The 26,109-nt window shown below is 35.6% G+C and overlaps 3 protein-coding genes across 8 annotated transcripts; 2 read left to right on the top strand and 1 right to left on the bottom strand.

The window, feature by feature from the left end:
* Positions 1–408: 408 nt before the first annotated feature.
* LOC126762648 (porphobilinogen deaminase) lies at positions 409–16,357 on the top strand. Of its 2 annotated transcripts, XM_050479542.1 has the most exons (4): positions 409–812; positions 1,790–1,862; positions 14,149–14,418; positions 14,494–16,357. In XM_050479542.1, exons 1-4 carry the CDS (start codon positions 762–764, stop codon positions 15,867–15,869), a joined length of 1,770 nt encoding a protein of 589 aa, XP_050335499.1. In that variant the 5' UTR covers positions 409–761; the 3' UTR covers positions 15,870–16,357. The 2 variants fall into 2 exon arrangements, with proteins under 2 accessions (XP_050335499.1, XP_050335500.1); XM_050479543.1 differs by lacking the exon at positions 1,790–1,862.
* LOC126762646 (zinc finger protein CG2199) lies at positions 16,354–18,581 on the bottom strand. The gene is made up of 2 exons (XM_050479541.1): positions 18,386–18,581; positions 16,354–18,329 (listed from the first exon to the last, which is right to left on the bottom strand). The coding sequence occupies exons 1-2, from the start codon at positions 18,554–18,556 to the stop codon at positions 16,608–16,610; spliced, it is 1,893 nt and encodes a 630-aa protein (XP_050335498.1). The 5' UTR covers positions 18,557–18,581; the 3' UTR covers positions 16,354–16,607.
* A 249-nt stretch (positions 18,582–18,830) lies between these two features.
* LOC126762654 (oocyte zinc finger protein XlCOF15-like) lies at positions 18,831–20,369 on the top strand. Of its 5 annotated transcripts, XM_050479553.1 has the most exons (3): positions 18,831–19,024; positions 19,080–19,135; positions 19,463–20,369. In XM_050479553.1, exon 3 carries the CDS (start codon positions 19,479–19,481, stop codon positions 20,097–20,099), a length of 621 nt encoding a protein of 206 aa, XP_050335510.1. In that variant the 5' UTR covers positions 18,831–19,024; positions 19,080–19,135; positions 19,463–19,478; the 3' UTR covers positions 20,100–20,369. The 5 variants fall into 5 exon arrangements, with proteins under 5 accessions (XP_050335510.1, XP_050335509.1, XP_050335508.1 ...); XM_050479552.1 differs by lacking the exon at positions 19,080–19,135 and having other exon boundaries at positions 18,831–19,049; positions 19,463–20,368; XM_050479551.1 differs by lacking the exon at positions 19,080–19,135 and having other exon boundaries at positions 19,463–20,367.
* The last annotated feature ends 5,740 nt before the right edge of the window (positions 20,370–26,109 follow it).

Below are 26,109 nucleotides of genomic sequence, written 5' to 3'. Positions count from 1 at the left end.
AGCTGATGCTACCCTCACGGTTCGTGTTCTTCGTTTTAAAATCGATAAATAGATATCGATAGTTTTAAGTTTATCTGGATTTACAAAGTTCTGATGAGGTTAAAATATATATTTGCGGTGATTTGCGGTTTGTGTATATCTATTTGGGAGGCAAGATAATATTCTTTATTATAAAAAATCGGATGTATTTTTGAAGGTAGTGCTCTTAAAGTCATATTTGAAATGTATATAAAATAAATTCGTATTGATATTATTTTCGATAACCAGCTCCAAAAATTGTTTGCTTTTAATTCCCACACAACGGCAAAGCCGTACAAAATGCAACCTTATTGTTTGGGGCTCAGTTGGAGCTGAATGCCCCATCACCCTCTCGCAAATCGTGTAACACACCTGATAACATTTTCGTAATCAAAATTTTTCTCTCATCATGTCGCATGCCAACTACTTCATTCAGATCGGTTGGCGGATGCGGTTTGGATTGCTTTGAGTGGTTGATTGTACTGGAGCTGTTGCGTCGGATCACTTTTTACCAGTATGGAAGTAATTTTTTACTGTGGCATTTAAGTATAAACCGCGGATAAGTTCGAGTGCGTGTATTCTTTGAACATTGAGCTTTGCGTGTGCGATTTCATTCAATATTAATGACAATAAAACGAGCACCTTGGAAGAAGGTCATTGGCCAATAAATATCTATCAAGACTTTCACTTTTAATAACGAAAAATATCCTAAAACTCGCCACTGCATTTCACAGCGTACAAAGATGACAAACCATAAGGATAAGACCATACGTGTGGGCTCCAGAAAAAGTGAAGTAAGTGAAAAAGTCGTAGAGCTGTGTGGAAGCTAAGGTTATAATCGCTTAACAAGCAAAAGAAAAAAATAGCAACCTTAATTAATGAATTTCGTAAATGTTTTTGTTTTTTAATAAGTACTTGAAGCAAAGAGTATGAATAAAATGAATGGTAAAGTTGTTTGTTGTTTGGAAGCAGAGGGAACGCGAGGCGAGTGTTGCGGATATTGGTTGTGTTTAATTTTTGGTGATTATACAATCTCATAACTCACGAAATAGTCACGACAATCACGCACATGAGATTCCAACAGTATGCTACTAAACTCGTTACAATGCTATGAAAATATGCACAATAACTGCGGGAACGATTTTGTGCCAGTGGAATCGAACAGAAAATATTTCGAAAAGGCTTCAACTTATTTTCTATTTGTGCTTCATACATAAAAATAATGCATTATATTTGTATTTTGTATACAAATGAATGCCTGTCTGCAAGTGTATATTTACATATTAATTGTTCGTTTGTGCATATTTTGGAAATGGAAGTCATTAAAGTAGCGCAATGAGTAGCTTATTCAGTTTCGAATTTGCTTGCGCATTTTTCTTATATTCAAGTAAAAGGCACTATCTGCCAGTAATGCTATATTGTGCTACTGTAACTATCACACGTGTTGTCAAAACTGTCGGATTGACGATGATATGCAAATATACAATCAGAAATTCAAATAACTTTGAATGATAAGATTTCCTTTTAACTTCGGTTTTTTAAATGAAATGCTTTTATTCCAAAAACTTGATGAGTAGCTCAATCACTGGTATTGTAAAGTTAAAATATAAAGAAATTTCAGTTTTTATTTTATTGTTTCGAGTTTATTTATTTCCCATCCAACAAACGCTACAATTGTTCTATGTTATTTTCAAAAATATATTAATCGTCGCTTTCTATGAAATTAATCAAATGCTTTAACTTATTTTTCATTGTTTTCTTATAATTTCAGTTAGCGCTCATTCAAACGAAACATGTCATTGCTCGTTTACAAAAACTCTATCCCAAAAAGAAATTCGAAATCCGTAAGTAATCCTTAATTCCTAATTTTCGCTGAATTGGTATTTTACTTGTTTCACAATTCAACAAGTCTAAATTACTAAAATTATAATATCGTAGGTATATACAGTGTGCGACTATACTAAAGCACGGAATCTACCTTGTCGGTATTTACATAAATGAATAAAATCATAAAGTAGTCATTAAATGATTTGTTCTTTATTTTTATTATTAGGGAATTCATTGTTCATTTAAAATTAATAAAAATAAAAAATGCTTCTTTTGAAATCGAAGCCATGGAAGGACGCTGCGTATTCAGTGCCTCTGAAAACCTCTTCCATGAAGAGGTCCTGGAGCACGGTAAGATCCTCCGACTCCAGCGTCTCTGCTGGGTAGTTGAGAGGCAGTACAGCCATTCGGATGCCTTTTAAAGCATCCACATATCTGCGCCGTCTCTCCTCCATCCGGGGGGATTTGGTATGGAGGGTTGGCCTCCGGCTGCCCTCGTGTTATTGCCCTTCAGCCTTTTAGAACCGGGGAGCTCCTGCGGCGTGATTTGCCTGCTCTTCCGCTTCGCGGTTTGTTCCTGGGTGTTAACACTCTAAGTAGAACGAGCGGACGCGATCTTGCTGCTACGCTCCTTAGCAGGGGATACACTATTTATGTAAAACAATGGTTTGTTTATTACAGGATTGAGGTTTTGAAGTGGCGAAAGATTGGACGTGAAAATTGTAAAAATAAAGACGCTTTATTTATACAAGTAAAAAAATCATAGAAAAGCATTTCCGGCGATACAATAAATTAATTAATTGTATTCATGCCTCGCCGCCTTGAAACCATATTGAAATAAAAAATACGAAACCAAATATTAAAATATAACAATAATTAGTTTAATTTTTTCTAATTTAATTAGAACAATGAATGTCCTAATATTAAAAATAAAAAACCAATAATTTGATGTCTATTTGATGATTTTATTCAATAAATAGATTTCGTTGCTTTAGTTTTGTCACCCACTGTTCATACATATAAATATGTAGGCACGTGAGTATAAAACTGAAAACTGCTTATCATGTGTACAATTTTATGTATGTAGGTACTATTGAATCTTAAAAGTTCTTAGTACTGAGACTGCAAGTGAGTTTTTGCTTACGATATGCTTGCCATTTTATCTGGCTCTTACATACATACATACATTCTTATTCATATAAATATGTAAATTACTAAAATAGTACTTGTAATTCGTGTTATAAATTAAATATATATTTATTTAATGCAGGTACATAGTGGATATGTTGTTGCTAAGGGGTCAATAGGGTAATTTGGCCTGTTTTTTTAACATTTTTTTTTCGTAGAAATTTTTATTCTACAATAGAACTTTTTTATATAATGGAGGGTATAAACAATTTTTTTTCGGAATTTTTTGATGACATCTGTCGGAGAAGTGGCTGGGTGAATGAGATGCGTTTTTTCACTGGCGGACACGATTTCTCATGTTTGGATCATCTGAAACACAAAAACCCAATTTATTCTTAAAAAGTACATGAAGGGTTATCGCCCCTACTAGAATCATGAAAAAATGTAGTAATTAACGTTTTTGTTTTTAATTTTTCCCCATGTTTTTTTTTTTTACATAAATTTTGCATAACATTGTCAATAAATTAATAATAAGTTGAGTAGTTCGACCGGAATCATGTCCGCCAGTTTAAAATAGTGTGTTTTGAGAAAAACGCGTTTAAAGTTTGAGGTGTGTATTATTATTTGTGGGCCTTTTTCGAAACCTTCCAATGGTAAAGTGGGTTTCTACATTAATTCTAATGGTATAAGGGAACAGAAAATGCAAAAAATTTTTTTTTTTTTGAAAAAAGATTACCTACCCTACTGACCTCCTAACAGATAATAGTAATTTTGTATGCACATAAGTATTTGCAAACAGCTGCGAACAATGAAATAATAATGGGCATTCGTTAAAAAATTTTGATATTTATTTCGCATTGCACAATATATTGTGTAATATGTAACGTCCCTATTGCACTCAATTTAAAAATGTTAATTATATACCGTTAATCCGTAGAACAGATATCATTACGATGTTAGTAGTGAGCAAAAAACTTGGTAAAACGTTAGATTTCAAGTCAAGATAATATGCATAAATTGTAAGTTTGACAGGTTTTCCCTATTTTTTAAATGGAGAATAAAAATATATTGTTTTTTTTTTGTTCTTTAATAGGACGAGCGAAAAATTGCTTCGAAGAAAAGGGGAAATTTATTACTTTATTTAAAAAAAAATCATTAATCACGATGTCTTAGATTTGTACAAGATCAATCTAAAAATGTGGGAACATACTTTTTTTTATGGCCGGAAAGGGTTTCAAGAGTATGGGTGACTTTCCCCTAATACAGAGTATGACCCGCGATATACCACGATATGGTGATGTTTCTAGTACAGAGATGTTGGTCCGATTCATGGTGTTGGTCCGATTCATCGTATTGAAGGCATCATGGATCAGCACTATTTGCAGAAGATAATATGCTGCTAAAATTAATGTTTCACCAGGACAATGAACCAAAACGCACCAGTAGGTGGGCACAGGAATGGTTTCGGGTCAATGGAAATGAGTTTATGAACCAGCCAGCTCAATCTCCTGACCTCAATTCAGAGCTCTTGGTATTCGACTAATTGGATAGAACATTATTGGAATAATAATATTTAGTTTGTAGTATCCGGATAGACGTAAGTGGTAAACTACTCGATTAACCGCTCATTTTCGACTATCCGGTTAATCGTTCTTTGTCGACTGTTCGAATAGGAAGCGTACAACTTCTACAATTTTTTCTACATACGTAAGTTTATAGAAACTTTGCAGTATATAGACGCATAATTGGCTTTTCAATATTTAAATGGAAACACTGAAGTATATGCGTACAATTTCAAACTGTTCCTTCCTCAAAAATAATACAAAAGATTAATGCCATAACCTTTCCAGCCGAGTTATTCGTCTTTCCATGCTTAAGGACCGGTCCATAATGTGTAGTCCACTACTTCAGTGAGAAATTATGGAGCCACGTCACACATAACTTCATAAAAAATTCAACAATATTTTCCCCTCCCAAAAAGCAATGCTTTATTTACACACCAAATGTGTTTTGATCCATTTTCTGTAAACTAACACAAGCTGCTTCACTCTAAATGATATACATATGTATCTCATTAACTTATAGTTCATCAGTTTGCAATTTGTACACGTATCTTTTAAAGATAGGGACTGGTTAGAAATCATATAAATGACAATAGTAGTACTATCTATGCATCAGCCACAATAAAGCGTGGACGGGTCTTCTAGTTTAAGATAACTTTTTTTATGCACTACTATTTTATTGCCATTAAGTAGGGCCATGTAAAACAAAGCTTTTTGTAACTAAGCATTTACTGCCTGTGTGAACTAATTTATTTTTATTTATAAACTTAGTATGAAAATTTGCAATGGAACCAGAGCCAAAACTATTAAAAGTTATTTACAATTGAAAAAGATGTATAATGTTGGTACCCACTACTATTTCATTGCTCGCAGATGTACATATGTACATAAGTGAATACATACGTTTGTAAAAAAAAACATTTTTTACTGTAAGCTAGCTAACACATTTTAATATACATATGTATGTGTGTACATGTAAGTCAGTGATTTATCTCTGTCAGTGATCTGCAGTGAATGAGTTAAACACAACTTTGAGCCACTTGCGAAAAATTGAGTTTGAATCAAGCAAATTATTCACGGAATGAGCACAAGTGTGATTACTGCTCAATTACAATTATGAGAGAGAGAGTTTTGGCAGAGATAAAGAGATGTCCAACTCCTCTCTGACTGGAAATGAGAGAACAATTGATAAGCGTCAAAACCAGAGATAAAGAGATGCCCAACTCCTCTCTCACTGGAAGTGAGAGAACAATTGCTAAACGTCAAAACCACCTAAACTTTGACAGTTGACTGGATTGGGGAGGTTTTGACGTTTAGCAATTGGAAACGAGCGACGGCCAGATTGAAATCTTACCAAAAAAATATGTAAACGGAGGAATTTGTTGCCGCTATTTAAGATCGCTAATAAAAATTTAAAACAATGAAAATCAAAGAAAATGCGAAATTTAAATATATTTCATGAAACGTTTTGTAATTTGATGCATAATAGAATTAATTTTCAATTACAAATGATTAACAACATTTGATAATTGAGAACTAACAGGCTTAATTCACCCTATTAAGTATTGAAAGATCAAAAGTCAGTTGTTTTAATATACCATAAAATCATAAAAAAGGATTTAAGTAGTTTCGTCATATATTAAAAGTCCAATATATAATAATTTGCAATCGTAATAAATGTTAAGTGTTTTAATTTAAAATGCCCAAAAATTCTTATTTTGTTCGATCTGGCCATAATGGAAAATGTTATAAAAAACGCTTATTTTGAGGCGCTCTCACACTGGAATAAGTTGGGCATCCCATTATCCCTGGTCAAAACCTCCTGAACTTTGACAGTTAATCGAGTTCAGGAGGTTTTGACCAGAGATAAAGAGATCTTTAACTCCTCTCTCACTGGAAGTGAGAGAGCAATTGCTAAACGTCAAAACCTACTGAACTTTGACAGCTAATCGAAAATGAAAATTAAATGAATTTGTGAAATTTAAAGGTATTTGATGAAAGGTTTTGTAATTTGAAGCATCATAGTATATTTTCAATGGAAAATTATTAAAAACATTTAATGATTGAGAGCTAACAAGCTTAAATCCTATTATTGGGTATAGAAAGGACGAAAGTCAGTTGTTATAATATTCTTTAAAAAGACTTAAATAGTTTCTCCATATAATAAATAACCGCTATATAGTAATTTTTATTCATACTAAATGTTGGGTGTTTGAATTTAAATGCCCAAAAATTGTAATTTTGTTCAATCTGGCCATAATGGAAAATGTTATAAAAAACGCTAATTTTGAGGCGCTCTCACACTGGAATAAGTTTAACAACCCTTTATTCCTGGTTTTGACGTTTAGCAATTGGAAACGAGCGATGGCCAGATTGAAATCTTACCAAAAAAATATGTAAACCGAGGGATTTGTTGCATTCTTCAGGCCCACTTATAAAAAATGTAAAACAATGAAAATTAAATAAATTTGTGAAATTTAAAGGTATTTAATAAAACGTTTTGTAATTTGAAGCATCATAGTATTTTTTTCAATGGAGAATTATTAAAAACATTTAATGATTGAGAGCTAACGAGCTTTAATCCTTTTCTTCTTCTTTATTAGCGTAGACACCGCTTACGCGATTGTAGCCGAGTTAACAACAGCGTGCCAGTCGTTTCTACTTTTCGCTACGTGGCGCCAATTGGATATTCCAAGCGAAGCCGGGTCCTTCTCCAATTGGTCCTTCCAACGGAGTGGAGGTTTTCCTCTTCCTCTCAGAGAGCAGGAGTGCAAGCCGAGTAGAAAATCACTCGGCTGTCTGTTGTGATTGCAGCTTCTCGTCGTCGAACCTTCCTTGTGTTTGTTGACGTGCGTTTTTTGCTGCACAGAGGCGGGTGCAAATCTTGGCTGCAAAAAGATAGTGGTCCGAGTCGTTGTTAGGACCTCGGAGCGTACGCACGTCTAGAACACTGGAGACATGTCTTCCGTCTATCACAACATGATCGATCTGGTTGATGGCTTTTCGATCCGGAGACAGCCAAGTAGCTTGATGTATTTACTTGTGCTGGAATCTAGTACTACAGATAACCATATTTCGGGCCGCGGTGGGCGAAGTCGATCAGCCTCAACCCATTTGGGGATGTTTCGTCGTGGAGGCTGAATTTACCGACCGTAGTGCGAAATATACCGTCTTTGCCCACCCTGGCGTTAAAGTCGCCAAGCAGCTCTCATAGGCGCGCTCCAAGCGCTCATAGAAGGCATCTTTGGTCACCTCTCTTCTCTTTCGTCGGGACGTGGGCGCAAATCAGCGATTTGTTGAAGAACCTCGCCTTGATGCGAATTGTGGCTAGACGTTCATTCACCGGAGTGAATGATAGTACTCGGCGACGGAGTCTCTCTCCCACCACGAATCCCCCACCAAACTTGCGCTCCTCTATATGGCCACTGTAGTAAATGCCACAAGGACCTACTCGTCTCTGTCCTTGTCCCGTCCATCGCATTTCTTGGACGGCGGTGATGTCAGACTTTATTTTCACGAGGACATCAACTAGCTGGGCAGCGGCACCTTCCCAATTAAGGGACCGGACATTCCAGGTGCATGCCCTTAATTCGTAGTCCTTATTTCGTTTGCCATGTTCGTCATCAAAAGGGGGGTCTCTCATCCGAGCCTGATTGTTAATTTTCATTGGTATGATTTTTTTACTTGGCGGTCCCAAACCCAGCGCACAACCCTGCGGAGGGGATGTTTCGCCTTCTCACTTTAGCTCGCCTTCAAACGGCTGTTCTTAGGCTACCCAGAGGATACTTGGCCAAAGACCGGAAGTCGTGAGCTGCTTGAGTCATATGTAAAAGACTCGTTTCTGGCCACTCCCAAGTGAATGGCGATCAGAGAACTTTCTTCACTTGCGTGAACTTCTGCACATGACTCCATCCTCCTCCTGGCTATTGCCATTGCCAAATCTGTATGTGGGTATTTGTTATCATAACATAATCATTTGCGAAAAGGCGTCGGGTAAGTAGGGTCGAGCTGATGTACCGCATGTTTTGAGCTCTTGAACTGTTTAAATAAATTTATATATCAATTAAATTTGATATGAGCAATGATATTTTGATTTATTCTTGTATAAGTTTATTAAATATAAGACTTCGCTCATTCCCAACCCATTTTGCATAATATTTCTGTAAATTAACAATATTAAACCTAATAATGATTTTTGGAAAAATGTTTTTTTGAAAATGTACTATTTTTATAATATATGTAACACAACCGTCTTAATACTCGCTCTACTTAATTTAATATTGCCGAAATTAAAATGCCGTCGGTATAAGTATGTATGTACGTGTAAATGGGATATGTTGCCTCTTCGAAATTTTCATAAAAATGAAAACTGCGCTGTCAAACTGCTGAAGTGACAGCGTATTATTTTCAATATATGGCGTACTAATTAGTATTCCATATATTACTTTCCATAAGCAATAAGTAGTCTCCAATAGGCACGGTAATACAGTTAGAATAACATAAATTTTATCAAGTTGCCCCGTTAGGATTCTCTGACAATTATGAATACAAAACACTTGTGAATATACGAACAAGCTCAAATGTGCGCAAGCCCCTTGAGCCTTTGAGCCGTAACGCTATGAACCAAAGGCTAAAAAATCCATTACGAAAGTACTAAGAGTTACTATTATATTACTGTATAACAACAACGATTTTCTAACTGGTTCCAATAATGAATACATAAGTGCATATAATGAAATAAAATATTTTGTATTATTAAAAAAAATCACAATATGCACATTCATGTTATCACGTATAATATTACATTTTAAAATGATAATTCAGTTCCTTTCAATGGCATTAAAATTAAAAATAAAATTCACGTCAGTCCAATGGTATAAAAATTACATGAATTATTAACAAAAAACAAAATCACACACTTCAGTTCATTTCGGTAAAAAATAAAAATACTAAATATAAAATTTACTTCAATATTTATGTACATACATATGTATGTACACACATACTTAATTCCGAAATATATCCTTAGATTGAGGGAAAGCACACAATTGCTTTTCAATATCATTGCATATTCTTGTTTTTAACGTTTCGAAGTTCTTATTGCCATATTAATTAGTCTTACATATAGAATTCAGGAATATTATATTATTTACGGTTTTGGGTGCAAGTCGATTTCTTTTATCAGTTATGAAATTGCCTGCCAAGGAAAATACATGTTCAGACGCCACACTACATACTTGCAGGTAATAGTTATGATTTTAAGTGCAAGTTTTGATATGCGTGGAAAGTTCGTTTTACCGTGCGATTATGTACTGTGATACAGTCTCAAGTCTCTAAATTTGAGATTTTAAGTTAGAGACAATTTTTGAGATTTGAGACGATTTTGCTATTCTGTGACAGTCACAAAATCTATTACATTTCATTATTCAGAGATGTTTTTACACTTGAATGAAAATAAATATGTCGATAACAAATATTAAATTTTCTATAACATAATCAAAAAACATATTTATCAATAAAAATAAAAATACGTGTCGACTTTGTTTCATAATATTTACGAAATTTATGTAAAATTGATTTATTTTTAACATTTTCGTGTTTGGCTTGCTTACAAAATATAAAAAAAACGACAATCGATTAATATCAATGATGATCTCTATTCAGCGTTTGAAAAACTACGCTACTTCCGTAGCATTTCAATTTGCTCTTGCTACCGCTCTCACTTTGTCGGGAGCCACAGCAGAGCCTTATATCAGGAACAGCGAAAAACGCTACTCCCTTCCTCAGTTGCCGTCCTTAGCGAGCAAAATGTATAAAAAGTTGAGCCCGTGTTAAAAACGCAGAAATCCGCCATCTTTTTTTGTTTTCATTTGAACAATGTTGCCATTGCTCAATACGCATATGTATATAGTTTTGTACACATCAAAGTTTTTAATTACAATTTTTCATAATATAAAATGTCAAAACTTATATATTTATAAATAATAGCATTCGACTCTGATTTTGAGTTAGTTTAAAAAAATTTCAAATATATTGAAGACAATTTTTATAGCCTGACAACCCTTTTCAGAGGTATTCCTGGCAACAGAATCAAGGGGATCAAAATTTTTTCAAAAATAATTGCTGATTATTAAAGTTTTTTTTTTTTTTTTTTTATTCAAGTTAAATTTACAATCTGTCTTAATGTTAATAGACAATAAGTAAATGTGCTGTTAAGGTACAAACAAATTGTGAGTGTTACTTCATTAAGTGACCCTCTGTTTAGTGACAGTATAATAAAAATAAAAATAAAATTCCAAACTACATACATACTAATTTACATAATTATTTGCTATTTTCTTTATGTTAAAATAACATAATCATCACTAGTTTGTGCTAAAGTTATGTATTTACATTACGTGCATGCGTGCTGGTTTACAAGTTCAATATGTCTTTTCTTTTTAACCTTGTTGTAGTGGGTACCTGTAGTAATGCCACTGCTAAAGGATTGGGATGGATCTCTAACCTGATTTTGTATCTTTCACTAAACTTTTTTATTTCATCTTTCACTTTGCATATTTTTAAATCTCTGTGAATAGTATGATTTGAAACATACCATGGAGCTTTTGTAATTGACCTGAGAGTTTTTGATTGAACGCGCTGTATTATTTCAATATTTGAATTGCTTGCCGTGCCCCATATTTGTATCGCATAAGTCCAAATAGGTTTGATTATGGTTTTATAAATTAGCAGTTTATTTTCAAGAGAAAGAACAGATTTTTTACCCAGAAGCCAATAAAGACTTCTCAATTTAATATTAATTTGTTCTTTTTTCGCTTTTACATGATATTTCCAGGTAAGCCTTCTATCTATGTGTAACCCCAGGTATTTCACATGATCACTAACAGGTATGGCTGTATTAAAAATTTTGATTGAAGGGCAATCACCTTTTCTTAGGGTAAAAGTAACATGGACAGATTTATCTGAATTGACTTTAATATTCCACCTCTTGAGCCAATCTTCTAGTTGGAATAAGTAATTTTGTAGTATGTCAGAAGATTCTGAAGGTACTTTATTTGAAGTTAGGACTGCATAATGTCGTCAGCGAATATTGCTATCGTAACATCGTTGTTTTTTGGTATATCCGCTGTGAATATCGAATAAAGATATGGCCCTAAAACACTTCCCTGTGGTACGCCTGATTTTATTTTATACATACTTGAGTATTCATTTCCAACCCTGAAAAGTACATTAAATTCTGTAAATGTGTATTTTTATACTCTTGGAACATCTTGTTTCACCTAACGGTTGTTTGTATCACCTAAAATTAATCAAGATAGATATAGGGATAGATATATTATATATCTATATCTTCTTTATTGGCGAAGACACCGTTTATGCGGTTATAACCGAGTTTACAACACCGCCAGTCGTTCTTCTTCTTTGTTTGGCGTCAATTGAACATTCTAAGTGTAGCCATGTTCTTCTCCATCTGGTCTTTCCAACGAAGTGGTGACCTTCGTATTCCTCTGCTTTCTCCGAAGAATACTCTTAGAGCTGGAATGTTTTCATCAATTCGACCAACATGACCTAGCCAGCGTAATCGCTGTCTCTTAAATCGCTGAACTATGTCAATGTCGTTGTATATTTCGTACAGCGCATCGTTCCATCGACTGCGGTATTCACAGTTGCCAATACTCAAATAACCATTAAATCTTCCGCAAAATGTCTAATAATGAGTGACTTATAGAGTTTGGTCTTTGTTCGTTGGGATTTGTTGGTGGTGTTAATACTGGTTCCAAGATAGACGAATTTATCTAAGACTTCGAAGTTATGATTGTCAAGAGGTACGTGGGAGCTAAGTCGCGAGTGCGACGACTCTTTGTTTGATGACAGGAGATATGTATTTCGTCTTGCCGTCGTTCACTACTAAAGCCATTTGCTTTGCTTTCTTATGCAGTCTGGAGAAAGCAGAATTAACGGCGCCGGTGTTGAGGCCAATGATATCAATATCATCGGCGTACGCCAGCAGCTGTACACTCTTATTGAAGATTGTACATACCCGCTCGATTAAGTTCTGCAGCTTGAATTATTTTCTGCAGCCTTAGATTGAGTAAGTCGCACAAAGGGAGTCGCCTTTTCTGAAACCTCGTTTTGTAAAAAAAGGCTCGGAGAGAGAGGTCCTCCCCGATCAACTTAGCTTTTGGTATTGCTCAACGTCAGTTTACACAGCCGTATTACAGGGGTTTTCAATAGCTACGCTACAAAAGTAGATCAATATGGACAGCAAACCAATAGCTTTTCCCGCTCTTTCGACATTTCTCTTCAGTAAGGTTTGTCATTTCATCATGGAAAGATATACGGTCCACCAACGAGTCGAAATTATTAAAATTTACTACCGAAATTCGGAGTCAGGGTCCTCAACTTTAAGAGCGGGTTTTTCAATAAGAGCGATACAAAGTTTTTTTAATAAAACAAAAACTGTTTACGTTATCAATGAAATTATTTATTCGTGTGAAAGTACATTCGTACGTACTATATGAGTATTGATTGCATCCCGAAAAAATTACGGTTTTGTGCGGTGTACGTACTTCTTCAATGATGATCAAGACCGGCATTTTACTGTGAATGGGAATCGCTACCGCTCAATGATAAGCGAATATTTTTGGCCCGAATTGGATGATATGGACTTGGACAATATATGGTTCGAACAGGACGACGCCACAAGTCAAACGATTTATTGGAAACCAAGTTTGGTGAACGTGTTATCTCACTAAATGGTCCAGTCAACTGGCCGGCACGGTCGTACGTTTCGACGCCGTTAGACTATTTTTTGTGGGGCTGCGTCAAGTCTATGGCCTACGCCAACAAGCCAGCGACGATTGATAAACTGCGTAGGAATATCGAACGTGAAATTGCTGCATATCGATTTATACTTGAAACCGTCGAAAATTGGGTTCAGCGTCTGGACTTCTGCAAGCGTGCCTGTGAGGCCATGCCAAAGAATCAAGTTCCATACATAATGGCAATGGAATGTACTTTCACACGAATAACGAATTTCATTGATATCTCAAACCGTTTTTGTTTTTTAAAAAAACTTTTGTAGCTGTCAAAAGCAGCTTTAAAATCGACGAAGAGGTAGCGTGTGTCAATCCTCTTTTCATGGGTGTTTTCCAGGATTTGGCGGATGATGAATTGAGGGTTGGATGCTCTCTATAATGTGATTGATTGTGCCAAAAGTGAGTTGTGCATCGTAATTTACGGCTTAGTTACTTAGACACTTTATATATTTTCGATTAATGGTGTTTTTTGGGCGTGGCAGTGGAGCGATTACGCCCATCTACAAACCAAGCCTGTGAGATACACTATTGAAATTTAAAAAGCTAATTATCTTTGCTTTGGAAATTGCGAGAATATAAAATGTTCTGTTACACCCGAACTTAGCTCTTCCTCACTTATTTAATTCTTAATTATTGGGATGAAAAATTAAAACTTGTAGGTGCATTATTGTTGACTTGTTTTACAGCATAAATTTTATATTTGTTGCTATGACTAGCATGTTTGTTGAATTATGTAATATTTTTTTATTTCTGCATTTATCAGAACTAAAGTTTATTGTTTATAATATTTTTAGATACCATGTCAACGATAGGCGATCGTGTTCTCAATATATCACTGCCAAAAATAGGCGAGAAAAGCCTTTTCACACGTGATCTCGAAGACGCATTACGCAACGGTGGTGTAGATTTCGTTGTACATTCGCTTAAAGATCTACCCACCGCGCTTCCAACTGGTATGGCGATTGGTGCTGTGCTTGAACGTGAAGACGCTAGAGATGCTTTGGTGCTGCGTGAGGAATACAAGGGTCACACCATCGAAACATTGCCAAAGGGTTGTGTGATAGGTGAGTAAATTTTTTATTATATTATTTTATTAATAAACTGTAAGTAAGTAATTAATTATGTTGTTTATGTTACAGGCACTTCTTCGCTTCGACGCACAGCTCAAATCCGTCGGCAATATCCTCATCTAACCATTTGCGATATACGCGGTAATCTGAATACACGTCTTGCGAAATTGGATGCCGCTAATTCGAAATTCGCTGGCATAGTACTTGCACAAGCTGGCCTTGTACGCATGGGTTGGGAGCAGCGTATCAGTCAGGTACTAGAACCGACCGATTTGCTATATGCTGTCGGCCAAGGTGCCTTGGCTGTTGAATGTCGTGCGAATGATGAGGAAGTACTCTCAATGTTGCAGAGTTTGATGTGCCTGTCAACAACCTGTCGCATATTAGCCGAACGTAGCTTCCTCAAGACTTTAGGTGGTGGCTGCAGTGCTCCCGTAGCAGTTTGGAGTAATTTAGATGGTGATTTAACTGAAACAAATCAAAATAACTGTAACAGCGCTTTGTCTTTGGTGGGCGCCGTCTGGAGTTTGGATGGTGCTACCGAAATACGTGACAAGAAAGCCTGCAGCTTCGCCGTAGAAGAAGTGAAAAAAGCTGATAACAATGATAATGCTAATTTAGTTGAAGATAGCGACGACGATAGCAGTGATCAACCGCCTACTAAACGACGCCGAAGCAACGAGTCAAGCAGTCCGGAACAACGTCACAGTCCTCCAGTGATAAATGACGATGCAGAAATAGAAAAGCTTACAACCGCCTACAGCATGGGCGATATCATTGAAAAACACATAAGCTTAGCAAAACATTGCCCTGTCATTAGCGCTGATTTACACAAAATAGAAATGATAAACAATGCAGAAAATGGCAATGATACTGGAAATATTAGCGCAAACTTGGATTTGCGCGCTAGCGGCGACTCGAACGCTAACAATCCGCATTGCCCCTTAAAAATGGATGTAGGGCAAGATTTTATGGGCGAATGCCCATTTGTAAGTAAAGAAGAAAAGATTACATTGGCTACAGCGGGGAAATGTCCCGTTACCAAAGAACTCGTACAAAAACCGAAAGAAGAAACTGACAATGTTGTCGTTGCGGCCTTACCGTCTACCTCAAAATGCCCGTTCGCCAGTATGCACAGCACAGCGAAAGACAATGAGTTTTCAAGCAGTGCGCCAGACGCGGCAGCGGGCAAGTGTCCGTTCCTACAGAAAACTGTAAAAATGTTCGACTATGCTGATGAAGAGAAGCCACAACCGAAGTCGATTCCGGTGCTGATTGAAGATGTGGATAATCTCTACTGCGGTTTGTATCAGCATGCTTGTTACAATCGTGAATTGTATAAACGTAGTGATGCCTTGGGTCAACAATTGGCTGAGGAATTGATTAAAAAGGGTGCCTTAGAGGTTATGAAATGCGCGCAAGCGGAAATACATAGCAAAGCATAATAATGGAAACTTGAGATACGTCTAACGTTTGTAACTTTACATTAAAAATAAAAACTGCAATATTATTAAAGTTTTCCCTTCATCCATGACCCTTAAAATCTAGCTGGTAGAGATAAAAATGAACTTTTTCGTTGAAATAGCTTATTTCCCTAATTTTTTTTGAAAATGTTTGAATACTTAAGCCCGGTATATAGAGGGAATATCTATATTAACATTTTTTACTATTTTAATATTATTGCCGAGTTTACTTTGTGTAAATTGAAAATGTGTATTTAGTGTAGTTTATTAAGTGCAAATTTATTCTTTTTCATGAGCCTATTTTTAATATGATTTTTTACGAAATGGGGAAACGTAAAGGTGACTTGCATAATTTGTTGTTGAACATATTTATTACTTTATACGTGCATACATACCTGTATATGTATCATGGATTGAATATGTGTATTTAAAATATTTACCGAAAATAAAACTAATTCTATTGAAATTAATGTTGTTTGTTTTATTTCTCATAAGAAATATATTATACATAAGTACAATCAAATACATATATGCTGATTACGTAATAGATTGCGTATAATGATTTACGTAAAATGACACTGTAATATTTTAAATGCATATATGTACATATATTTGGTAGTACCGTTTATTGACACTAGGTAAAAACTCAGCATGGGGGATGCGTAACCGTGTTGAAAATATTAAACAAAAAAATAATAATCCTATTAAAACCAACAAACGTTAGTCTATTACATCGGGATGTTTCTCACGCATATGTTGTTGCATTTTTGATGGTCTATTAAAACGTTTCGGACAACCAGGATATTGGCAGGCTAGCTTAGTGTTGAGACATTTCTCGCTAAACAGATGTGCCTCGTACTTCTCCAACGAACGAAATTGTGCATCACAATTCGGACACTTTTTGATTTCGTCGCCTCCATGATGTTTGTCCATATGAGCGCGCAATTTATCCACGGTGGAAAAAAGCTTGCCACATACAACACAAGATTCTTTACTTTTTTCTCGTTCCATTCTACGTTTTTTTGACGGCGTTTGCTCCTGACTGCTGTTCTCAAGAGTGTGTTTTTCTGTACTATTTGCAGTTCCATTAAGTTTTTGTTTCTTTGCAACGTTATCTTGACTAGAATCCGATTCTATTCCTGTCAAATCAACGCTATGACTCACTGCTACATGATTCTGCAACGAGCTATAACGTTCGTATGTTGACGAACAGTAAAGACACTTATATATATCGTTATCATATAAGCCATGTTCATTAATTAAATGAGCTTTGAATGCTTTCTTTTTGGCGCATTCAAAATCACAACGTGGGCATTGGAAAACCCATTCTGAAGATGATATTTCACTCGAACTTAATTGATTACGTGGTTTTTTAAAAGGTTCTTGGAATACATGATCTTGCTGTTCTTCTTGATTATCATATGTGGTCTCCGAATAGACATTATTTTTATAATTGTTGTCCTTTTGATTACTGTTATTGTTTTGAATTAGATTATCAGTTTGATGCAATAGTACCATATGATTTCGAAGCGTTTTTGAGTCTTGCGCTTGATAAAGGCAAAATTCACATCTTAGGTCGTCATTATCATCCAACATTTCTTCTTTAGGTATTATCAACTCGTCTTTGTATAATATACTTTGTTCTAAAGCTACTGACTTTCTGCGCTGTGGTTTAGGTTTGTTTTCATGTTCGTAAGCGATATGGTTATTCAAAGCAAATTGTCGTGCATACGTACTAGGACATCGCTTGCACTTATAAATTCTTGTGTCTTCAATATTATGTTTAACTGATAAGTGCCGCTTGAAATGTTTTGGAAATATTGTTTTATAAATGCAGTGACTGCATGTAAATTCATAGTTTTTGCTGCCATCTGCTTGATAACTATCATTATTTGTATCAACACCATTTGTTTCATTGTTGATATTACCAACTGGAGTGTTAATTTCCACCTGTTTACTGATGGTTGTACTGCTTAATACACTTGGCGAATCAAATGCAATTGTCTTTCGACGTTGACGTTTTTGACGCGGTTTATTTTCATGTATGCTGCCGATGTGATTTTGTATGGCATTTATGCGTTGATATGATTCCGAACAATACATACACTGGTAAATGCGTGGATTATCCAGTTCATGTCTAGTTGTTAAATGAGTTTTGTACAATTTAGGCTTTCTGGTAGTGTATTCGCAATGGGTACAGCGAAATATCCAATCCTTCAGAAAGGTTTCAGATGCCGAAGCTTTGCTACTTTCATTTATACCATTCTGTTCGGTCTGAGGCTCCTCATCGTTATCATCGTTTTTATGATTAGATAAGTTTAGTTTTCCAGAATTTCTGCTGTGTGGCAAAGCCTCCGAAAGTCGCTTTAGCACAATTTCAGTTTGTACCAACGCCGCCGCACATGCAGAACATATGAAAAATTTTGGTGGAAACTCCAACGCCTGTAAGAAAATGAGGCTAAGAATTTCAAATCAAACAATTATCGTACTGCACTTACCTGATCACTAAATATAAATTTTATAACATCAGAAATTTGTGTGCCCAGTATATATTCGTTGGGCTCAAAAACAGATTCGGATTTACATTTACACAACTTGCACGTTTTCATTCTGGCCGCAATTATTTCAGAAAAATTCATATCAATATAAAAAGCATGGTTGATGCTCATTCTTCTTCAAATCTGTTTGCCACATTTTTTCATAGAAATGTCTTTGCCACCAGATCTTTTAGTGAATTTAAAGATATAAAAAAATTGTCATAAATAAAAAAGTATTACATTACATTTGGATTTGAAAGTAAAGTAAATATATTATATATTTAAAAAGTAATTTGAGTCATTTAAATAATTTATTTGTAAGTATAATGTATAATACCCGTTTAATAAGTGGCAACTCGATATGCTGCTGACTTGGCCGCACTTTTCTAATAAATAAAAGCGAATAAGTTCCATTCATATTTTGTAAACAATTTCAGGAGCTATTAAATCGTTGACTGACATTTTTTGTTTTACTTTAATGAAACATAAAAAAAATTACATATTCAATGGGTTAGAAAGAAACATTGCCTGCAGTAAGCGAGTTATTGAACATTGAGCGTAGACGGTTAATAATTACCTGAGTAGCCAAACGTGCAACAGGTAATTTTTTATTGCAGAGTTTAAGGTAATTTCTTTATTTCTAATTTTATTTTAGTTAAAAAATATGACAATGTTTTTCAAAGCCGAAGCAGAAATAATATTTTATAGACAGTAAGCATAATTATTATTTGGGTGCGGTATCAATTAACCATATTTATGCACGGAAATTTAACAACCTGCTGAAATCCACCTGCACATATGTATGTTAATTAGTAAAATACTGAAAATACTAACTGTCTACATACGCACACTATATTGAGGTACCTACATATATATGCTTAGCAAGTATGAGCACGCTTTTCTTGTGTTTAGTAAGCAAATGAGTAAATTTAATAACATTTCTACCAAATCTTGAAAGTATTAACTATTTGAAAATAATTTTTTATACCCTGAAAAGGGTATCACGAAGTTAACGTTTTTTTCTTATTTTTCTTATAGCCATTAGAAAACTAAAATGTTGCACTGTAGCGAGTTCGAATATGAAAATGAAAACTTTGCAAACACTACAGCTTTCGATGTTGATATTGAATTGCTCGACGATAAGGGTACTGCTGAATCTGTCGAAAAACCTACTATTATTAGAAGAAGTAAGGGCCGCCCACCCAAACGTTACGATTTCCAATTCAAATGCGAACAATGTGACTTTGTTAGCGCCTATGCAAAGTATTTTCGTACTCATATGTCTCAAACACATAAAGATGAATCAATGCGTATATTCAAATGTACACAATGCCCTGAAGCATATGTGGAGGAGCGTTTTCTACAAGAGCATGTGAAATATTTACACGATTGTGTGCCACGTCAACCGAAGTTCATCTGCGCCAAGTGTGGTAAAGGATTTCCAAAACAATCACATCTCACGCGACATTCCTATGTTCATGATCCAGCGAAGAAACCTTTTCTATGCGATCGCTGTCCTAAGCGGTTCACAAGCCAGTCCACGTTAGATCGTCACATTGAAGCGAAACATATTGAGCAGAAAGCGCATACTTGTGCAGATTGCGGAAAGGCTTTTGGTCATATTTACGGCCTAAAAGCACACAGAATGCGTTTGCACAAAATGAAGGTTGAATAGTTGCATTTTACTTTATTTATTTTCAAATCAATTCATATTTGCTGTTTCAAATATATAAAAGACTTAAGACAGAAACTTGCACAAAGTTTTGTGCTTAATTTAAAAAGTTTATATTTTTCATAGTATTAAAAAGTGTGCATAAATACATATGTATTTATTTTAAAAAAGTTATTTATTTACTATTTAAAATCAACAAAAGCAATGAAAAACTGTTCATGAAACATTGAAAATCTAACAGCTTTAATTAATTTAATAGTTAAAAACTTGAGGTTGCATACCAGTTAATTACATATTGAATAAAATATATATACAATTTCATAAAACAATTAAATTTTATTAAATAAGTACAATTTTTATATTGACCGTCCTTAAGCATTAGCTTAAATTTTAGTATATATATAGTTAGAATTATGAAAGTATACTATTATATACATATGTATGTATACAATTATATTGAAGACCTTTTCAACCGCAAACGTATTTTTAAGCACATCTTTTTATAAAATTTGCGATTATATAAACAAAAATTAAATAAGAATCAGTTAAGTAAAATATTATTACTTAAAAGTGTAAAGTTTGTATTCGATTAAACGACTAACCGGATAGGATTCGAATAATATTATTCCGTTTGCAGTATCCGGCTATTGAGACGATGTTATCCCTATTTGGAAACATGGTTCCAAGGGCCTTTATCCTGCGCATACAGACCGATGTCCAGTTAATTAAGAGGTGTACTGGAGTTTCAGACTCCAAGTCGCAGACCCGGCAATTTGCACAAGAAACTAGGCCCACGTTATATACATAAGTGCTTCTTGAGCTTTCAATGGCCGGTGTAGAGGGCCACAAGTAGCCTGAGTTTTTCCTTTGGGACATACTTAAACATTTTAAGGTTGTGAACACCCATTAGCAGCTTGGCATGGCGCATGCCTACTGCTTCATCCTTTCGGAGCAGGTTCTTTATGGTACGAGAACCATGTTGGTAGATGCTGCAAGTGGTCAAGCTCATCAGCCAGCTCATTCCTGGCTATACCCAAATGAGGTGCACTTGGTTAGGATCTGATAGACTGTTCAGTCGTTCTATACACTCCAGCATTAATGGAAATTTGATCTCGTACGCAGAGGTCGCGTGGTCCTGCGACTCTTGCGCCAATTCCCTCCGACGTTTTCGAGCCGTCGGTCTACCACTTGATTGTACTGTCCCTAAGTAGTAGCTCGAGAGCGGAATTGTTCCATTCAGTCTTATTATTGAGGGTAACCTTCCTAGTGAAGTTAACAGTTTTGATAATGCTGTCCATTAGCAGAATAGCTAGTGGTATTTCTCTATTTAGGTCCTTCATGCGTTGAGAAGAGATTACCTTACCTCTGCCAAAGCCTTCTGCTGTCCTTTGGGGCAATAGCACCTAGCTGTATATTTTCTCCAATTTCCTGGGGCTAGCTGAGTCGTTGTGACTTAGGACATGGCACAATAGACATTAGGTCGCGGTCCAATCCTCATTTACTTATCTAATCTAATCCAAATCCGGATAGCCGTAAGTAGTCGACTATTCGAGTAACCGTTTATTTTCGACTAACCGGTTAACCATTCTTTGTCGGCTATTGAAGTAGTAAGCATTCCAGTTCTACAAATTTTGCCTACGTATGTATACACATAAGTTCATAGAAACTTTGCAGTATATGGCGCACAGTTATCTTTTCACAAATTTAAAATAAGGAAAAATCAAAGTCTGCTTGGATTTCAAATAATTACTACTATTTCGATTAGCATTAATTGATTGTATTTATACAAACGGTTACAAACCGGATATTCGACTATCGATTTTCAGCTGACTCGAATAATTTTAAGAGCCCTAGTAAGAACGTTACGCAATTAACTACTGTTTTATTTCCTTATTTCCGGATGCTTTGTTTTAGCACACCAAATCACTGCCTATGATTCTGCCAACGGGTCTTGGCTGCACATCAAATCCCATCAATCCCTATTGGTTTCCTAAAACGTCTAACATTTTAGCGGGAGTGAATATTTTTATCGCTGTTATACTAATACCAATTGATTTAATTACCATTGAATGCTAAATTGTTGTTTTTCATTGTTGCAATGGAGCTGGTTGAGATTCAGGATAAGTTTGAGCGCATTCTGGGGAAAATTCTACGCTAATGGATTTGACTCGGGCAATGTCGATATTGTCAGTGGGGATTAGTTCGTCATAGTTGAGGAAGCGAAATATTTTTTAAAACACCCCACTTGAAACACTTTGAGAGTTCCTTATATACATACATATGTATGTATGTAAATATGTACATATGTAAGTCGTTTTGGTGAATTCTGTCGACAGAATAAAACAGAAGAGTGTTGGGCTCAGTGTCAATAAGGAGGTTGAAGTGCATGTATATGACCAAAAGTAGTTCTAAGTAGCTTAGTTTAATTTGTTCTAATTTGAAAAATGTAGGTTCGTGATCAAATATTTTAGGTTCTTCTTCTTAATTGGCGTAGACACCGCTTACGCCATTATAGCCGAGTTAACAACAGCGCGCCAGTCGTTTTTTTTCGCTATGAGGCGCCAATTGGATATTCCAAGCGAAGCCAGGTCCTTCTCCACTTGGTCCTTCCAACGGAGTGGAGGTCTTCCTCTTCCTCTGCTTCCCCCGGCGGGTACTGCGTTGAATACTTTCAGAGCTGGAGTGTTTTCGTCCATCCGGACAACATGACCTAGCCAGCGTAGCCGCTGTCTTTTAATTCGCTGAACTATGTCAATGTCGTCGTATATCTCGTACAGCTCATCGTTCCATCGAACGCGATATTCGACGTGGCCAATGCGCAAAGGACCATAAATCTTTCGCAGAACTTTTCTCTCGAAAACTCGTAACGTCAGTTGGTAATCTTTCATTGGGGGGCTTTTTACTTGGCGGGTCCCAAACCCAGCGCACAACCCTACGTAGGGGATGTTACGCCTTCTCACTATAGCTCGCCTTCGAACGGATGTTTTTAGGCTACCCAGAGGATATTTGGTCAAAGACCGGAAGTTGTGAGCTGCTTGAGCCATGTGTAAAATAATCGTTTCTGGCCATTCCCAAGTGAATGGCGATCAGAGAACTTTCCTCACTTGCGTGAACTTCTACACATGACTCCATCCTTTTATTTTGGTTAGGTTAGGTTATTTGGCTGATCCCTCAACATGGCGAGGGAACATAATTAGACTGTTATGTACTATATAGTTCTTTATGAGACCAGAAGAAAAACTCACAATCAATGGAATCAGTTTGGGTCAGAAGAACTTTGCGTCTACACAGCTGCTACATAGTAGTTGACCAACGCTTGCTGAGTTGGTCTGAAATCCAACAATACAGTAGTGAATTGCAAAAAGCTAGTAGAGCTCCTATCCGTTTTCATTTGTAGTTAGTGACTGAAATACCTGATCTAGGTAGCTCATCAGCCTTTCAGATACCTGCAATACATCTGGGGACAGGCTCCCAAACCAGTGTAATCATATAGAAACTCGATGCTAGAAATAGAAGAAGTCTAGACATTTTTTCACTAGTTGTGATAGTAAAGTATTTAGTCATCACTCTGAAGGAGACTGCCCTCCGGAACAGCAGATCTACTGCTGCTTTTATGGCAGCTACTTTGGCTGACGGAAGTCGTTGCTATGATTAGAAAGTATAAAACTGGGGCTGATGGATAGTTCACGACTCTGTAATAATTCTTCTATAATCATAATAATTCTCTTCGATAGCTTTGATCCAATCGCTAGTTCCTCTCTTTCAGTGATTCATTCCCTTCACATGCCTTCCTCGCAGGTATGTCAGCAGGCCGAGACATATTTCACCCATCGATGGTAGGTCGAATATATTAATTTATTTATAAATATAAAGTATTTGGTGAATTTGTTCGATTTGTTGCAAAAATTACATATATACATATATATATCTATCTACATCTGAATGTAGTATTTACATATTAGTTATCGTTTACTTTTTAATAACAAGCGCGTGCTTGAAATCAGTGTAATATACATACATACATGTATACCACTATATAACTGTGCAACTTTCCATAATTTGTTATCACTATATTAAGCTATTGCGCTATTGAGATGGCGAGCCAAAAAATCACCAGCATAAATTAACCTGAGCAAATAAAATGAACCCCACTTGACAGTGCTTGAAATCAATTTAGTGGATAATCTCAAGCAAACTGAATCATATAATAAACACAACGCCACAAAAAATTAACCAAACATCAATTTATACACATACATACCCATACGCATACATTTTCATTCATAAAACTAACAAAAACGTTTATTAATTTGGTGCTCTATTTGACTTGACACCCAAGGAATCCTATTTGGTACTTGTACAAACAAAAGGCAGTTTACTCCTACACATACAAGTGTTTTGGTAAGCTGCGTTGCATGAGGGTAAGCAACCCTGTAGGAAATATTCGGAGAGCGTGCACTTATTTCGATTTTTAAAATTATACCCAAATAATCGATAGAATTGAGGAGAAGGTACAAACTTCACTTGCGCTCTCAATTCCCACTTATTTTGTTGATACCAGCAGAACTTTTATTTTAAACCAAATATAGACAAATCAATGAAATTACACCTTCATTAGTCAGAGCTTTATGCAATATATTTTGCACCACTTTTCAAACCTTAACTAGCCAATTCCATTGGGTTTCCATTTAACAGTCGTAACTAGTTAAGCAGCATAGACCTTTGGCAAAAAAGTCAAACGTTGACTTCATTTTCAGTTGAAGAAAATAAGGAAATATACAAATTACACTAAAAGAAATGTCGAACACTTGTTTTTATGCTAACAATTAGTTTGATATCTATCTTCTTCGAAAATCTTTTACCTCTAAAACGACCCAATATAAAGAAACTGAATTGACTACAAATTAGAGGTTAGTTATGCTTAAATTGTCATGGAAGCCATCTTTTCAGCCTACCTACTTGGTCGACATAATTTTACACATCACTGTGTTAGACCGAAATTAGCACGACCAATGCTAACACTTCCTTAAAGTATACACATACGACATGAAAAAAATGTACAAAAGTGGCCTTGAATATATATATGTATATTCATCCTTAGAGCATTGATTTTATCGTTAATTTAAAAAGCAACTCGTTTCTCTCTGTCGAAGATGAGTTAACCAATAAATATATAGTTTGTGATCGGTAGTCGATTTGATCGCAACAGTCACATCCATGTAACAGGCTAACTTGCACATAGACTTATAGTCAACCTAGTTTTTCATATGAGATCGGTGCATTATAAATGAGAGAGTTGAGGTCCTGCGTTGTTATAGAATCATTTAACACATCGTAGGTTCATATCCACTGCCATTGTTTCTAAAATATTAAAGAACTATATCCTTGATATGTACACTAGAGAGGGTCGATTTACAGTGAGCTAAAAAACGGAAAAATCGCGTATGCAGGAAATGTTATACGGATCGTTTCTGAACAACTTTTCTTAGGGGATAATGGGTCTAAAACCGGTTTTAAGCTAGCGATTTTTATAGCATTTTCGCACAGGAAATAATTGATTAATTAACCGGCCTTTGCTCGTTTAAAGCGCTAATTTAGATCGATTTATCATACAAAATAAAAATCGTATTTGACTACATTATTTCATAATTGTCAAATCCGTGGATGTTATTTCACTGATCTATTTGCTATATTATTTGTTCATATTTGCCCAGCAGGGCATGTCGAAAGCAATTTACACCTACTCGGCCACACATATGCAATAGAATACAACACGGAGCAATAGCAATTTTCGTGTAAACTTGGCAAAGAGCATGATTCGGTAACGAGCAGCAGAGTCATTCAATATACATATATGTGATGGGCTGCAATGGTGAAGCTGAGAAGAAGGGGATGACAGTAAGAGCAATACGGTAATCGAATTAAGTAAATAAACAATATTGTATGAAAATGTAACTGAACGCTTGATTGTTGAAGTGTCACTTGAAGGCGCTTCATGCACTCCACGGACCGA

Source organism: Bactrocera neohumeralis, chromosome 6 (genome assembly GCF_024586455.1).
Source record: "Bactrocera neohumeralis isolate Rockhampton chromosome 6, APGP_CSIRO_Bneo_wtdbg2-racon-allhic-juicebox.fasta_v2, whole genome shotgun sequence".
NCBI classification, from domain to species: Eukaryota; Metazoa; Arthropoda; class Insecta; order Diptera; family Tephritidae; genus Bactrocera; species Bactrocera neohumeralis.
This window is presented reverse-complemented; position numbering and strand designations above follow the sequence as displayed.

What these genes read in the sequence shown, in the direction of transcription:
- LOC126762648 (XM_050479542.1), top strand. Translation starts at nt 762, where the DNA reads ATGACAAACCATAAGGATAAGACCATACGTGTGGGCTCCAGAAAAAGT. An exon ending in TGGGCTCCAGAAAAAGTGAA is followed by an intron (nt 813 to 1,789) that starts GTAAGTGAAAAA and finishes TTATAATTTCAG; the next exon opens with TTAGCGCTCATTCAAACGAA. An exon ending in GCCAAAGGGTTGTGTGATAG is followed by an intron (nt 14,419 to 14,493) that starts GTGAGTAAATTT and finishes TTTATGTTACAG; the next exon opens with GCACTTCTTCGCTTCGACGC.
- LOC126762646 (XM_050479541.1), bottom strand. Translation starts at nt 18,556, where the DNA reads ATGAGCATCAACCATGCTTTTTATATTGATATGAATTTTTCTGAAATA. An exon ending in AATTTATATTTAGTGATCAG is followed by an intron (nt 18,330 to 18,385) that starts GTAAGTGCAGTA and finishes ATTTTCTTACAG; the next exon opens with GCGTTGGAGTTTCCACCAAA.
- LOC126762654 (XM_050479553.1), top strand. Translation starts at nt 19,479, where the DNA reads ATGTTGCACTGTAGCGAGTTCGAATATGAAAATGAAAACTTTGCAAAC.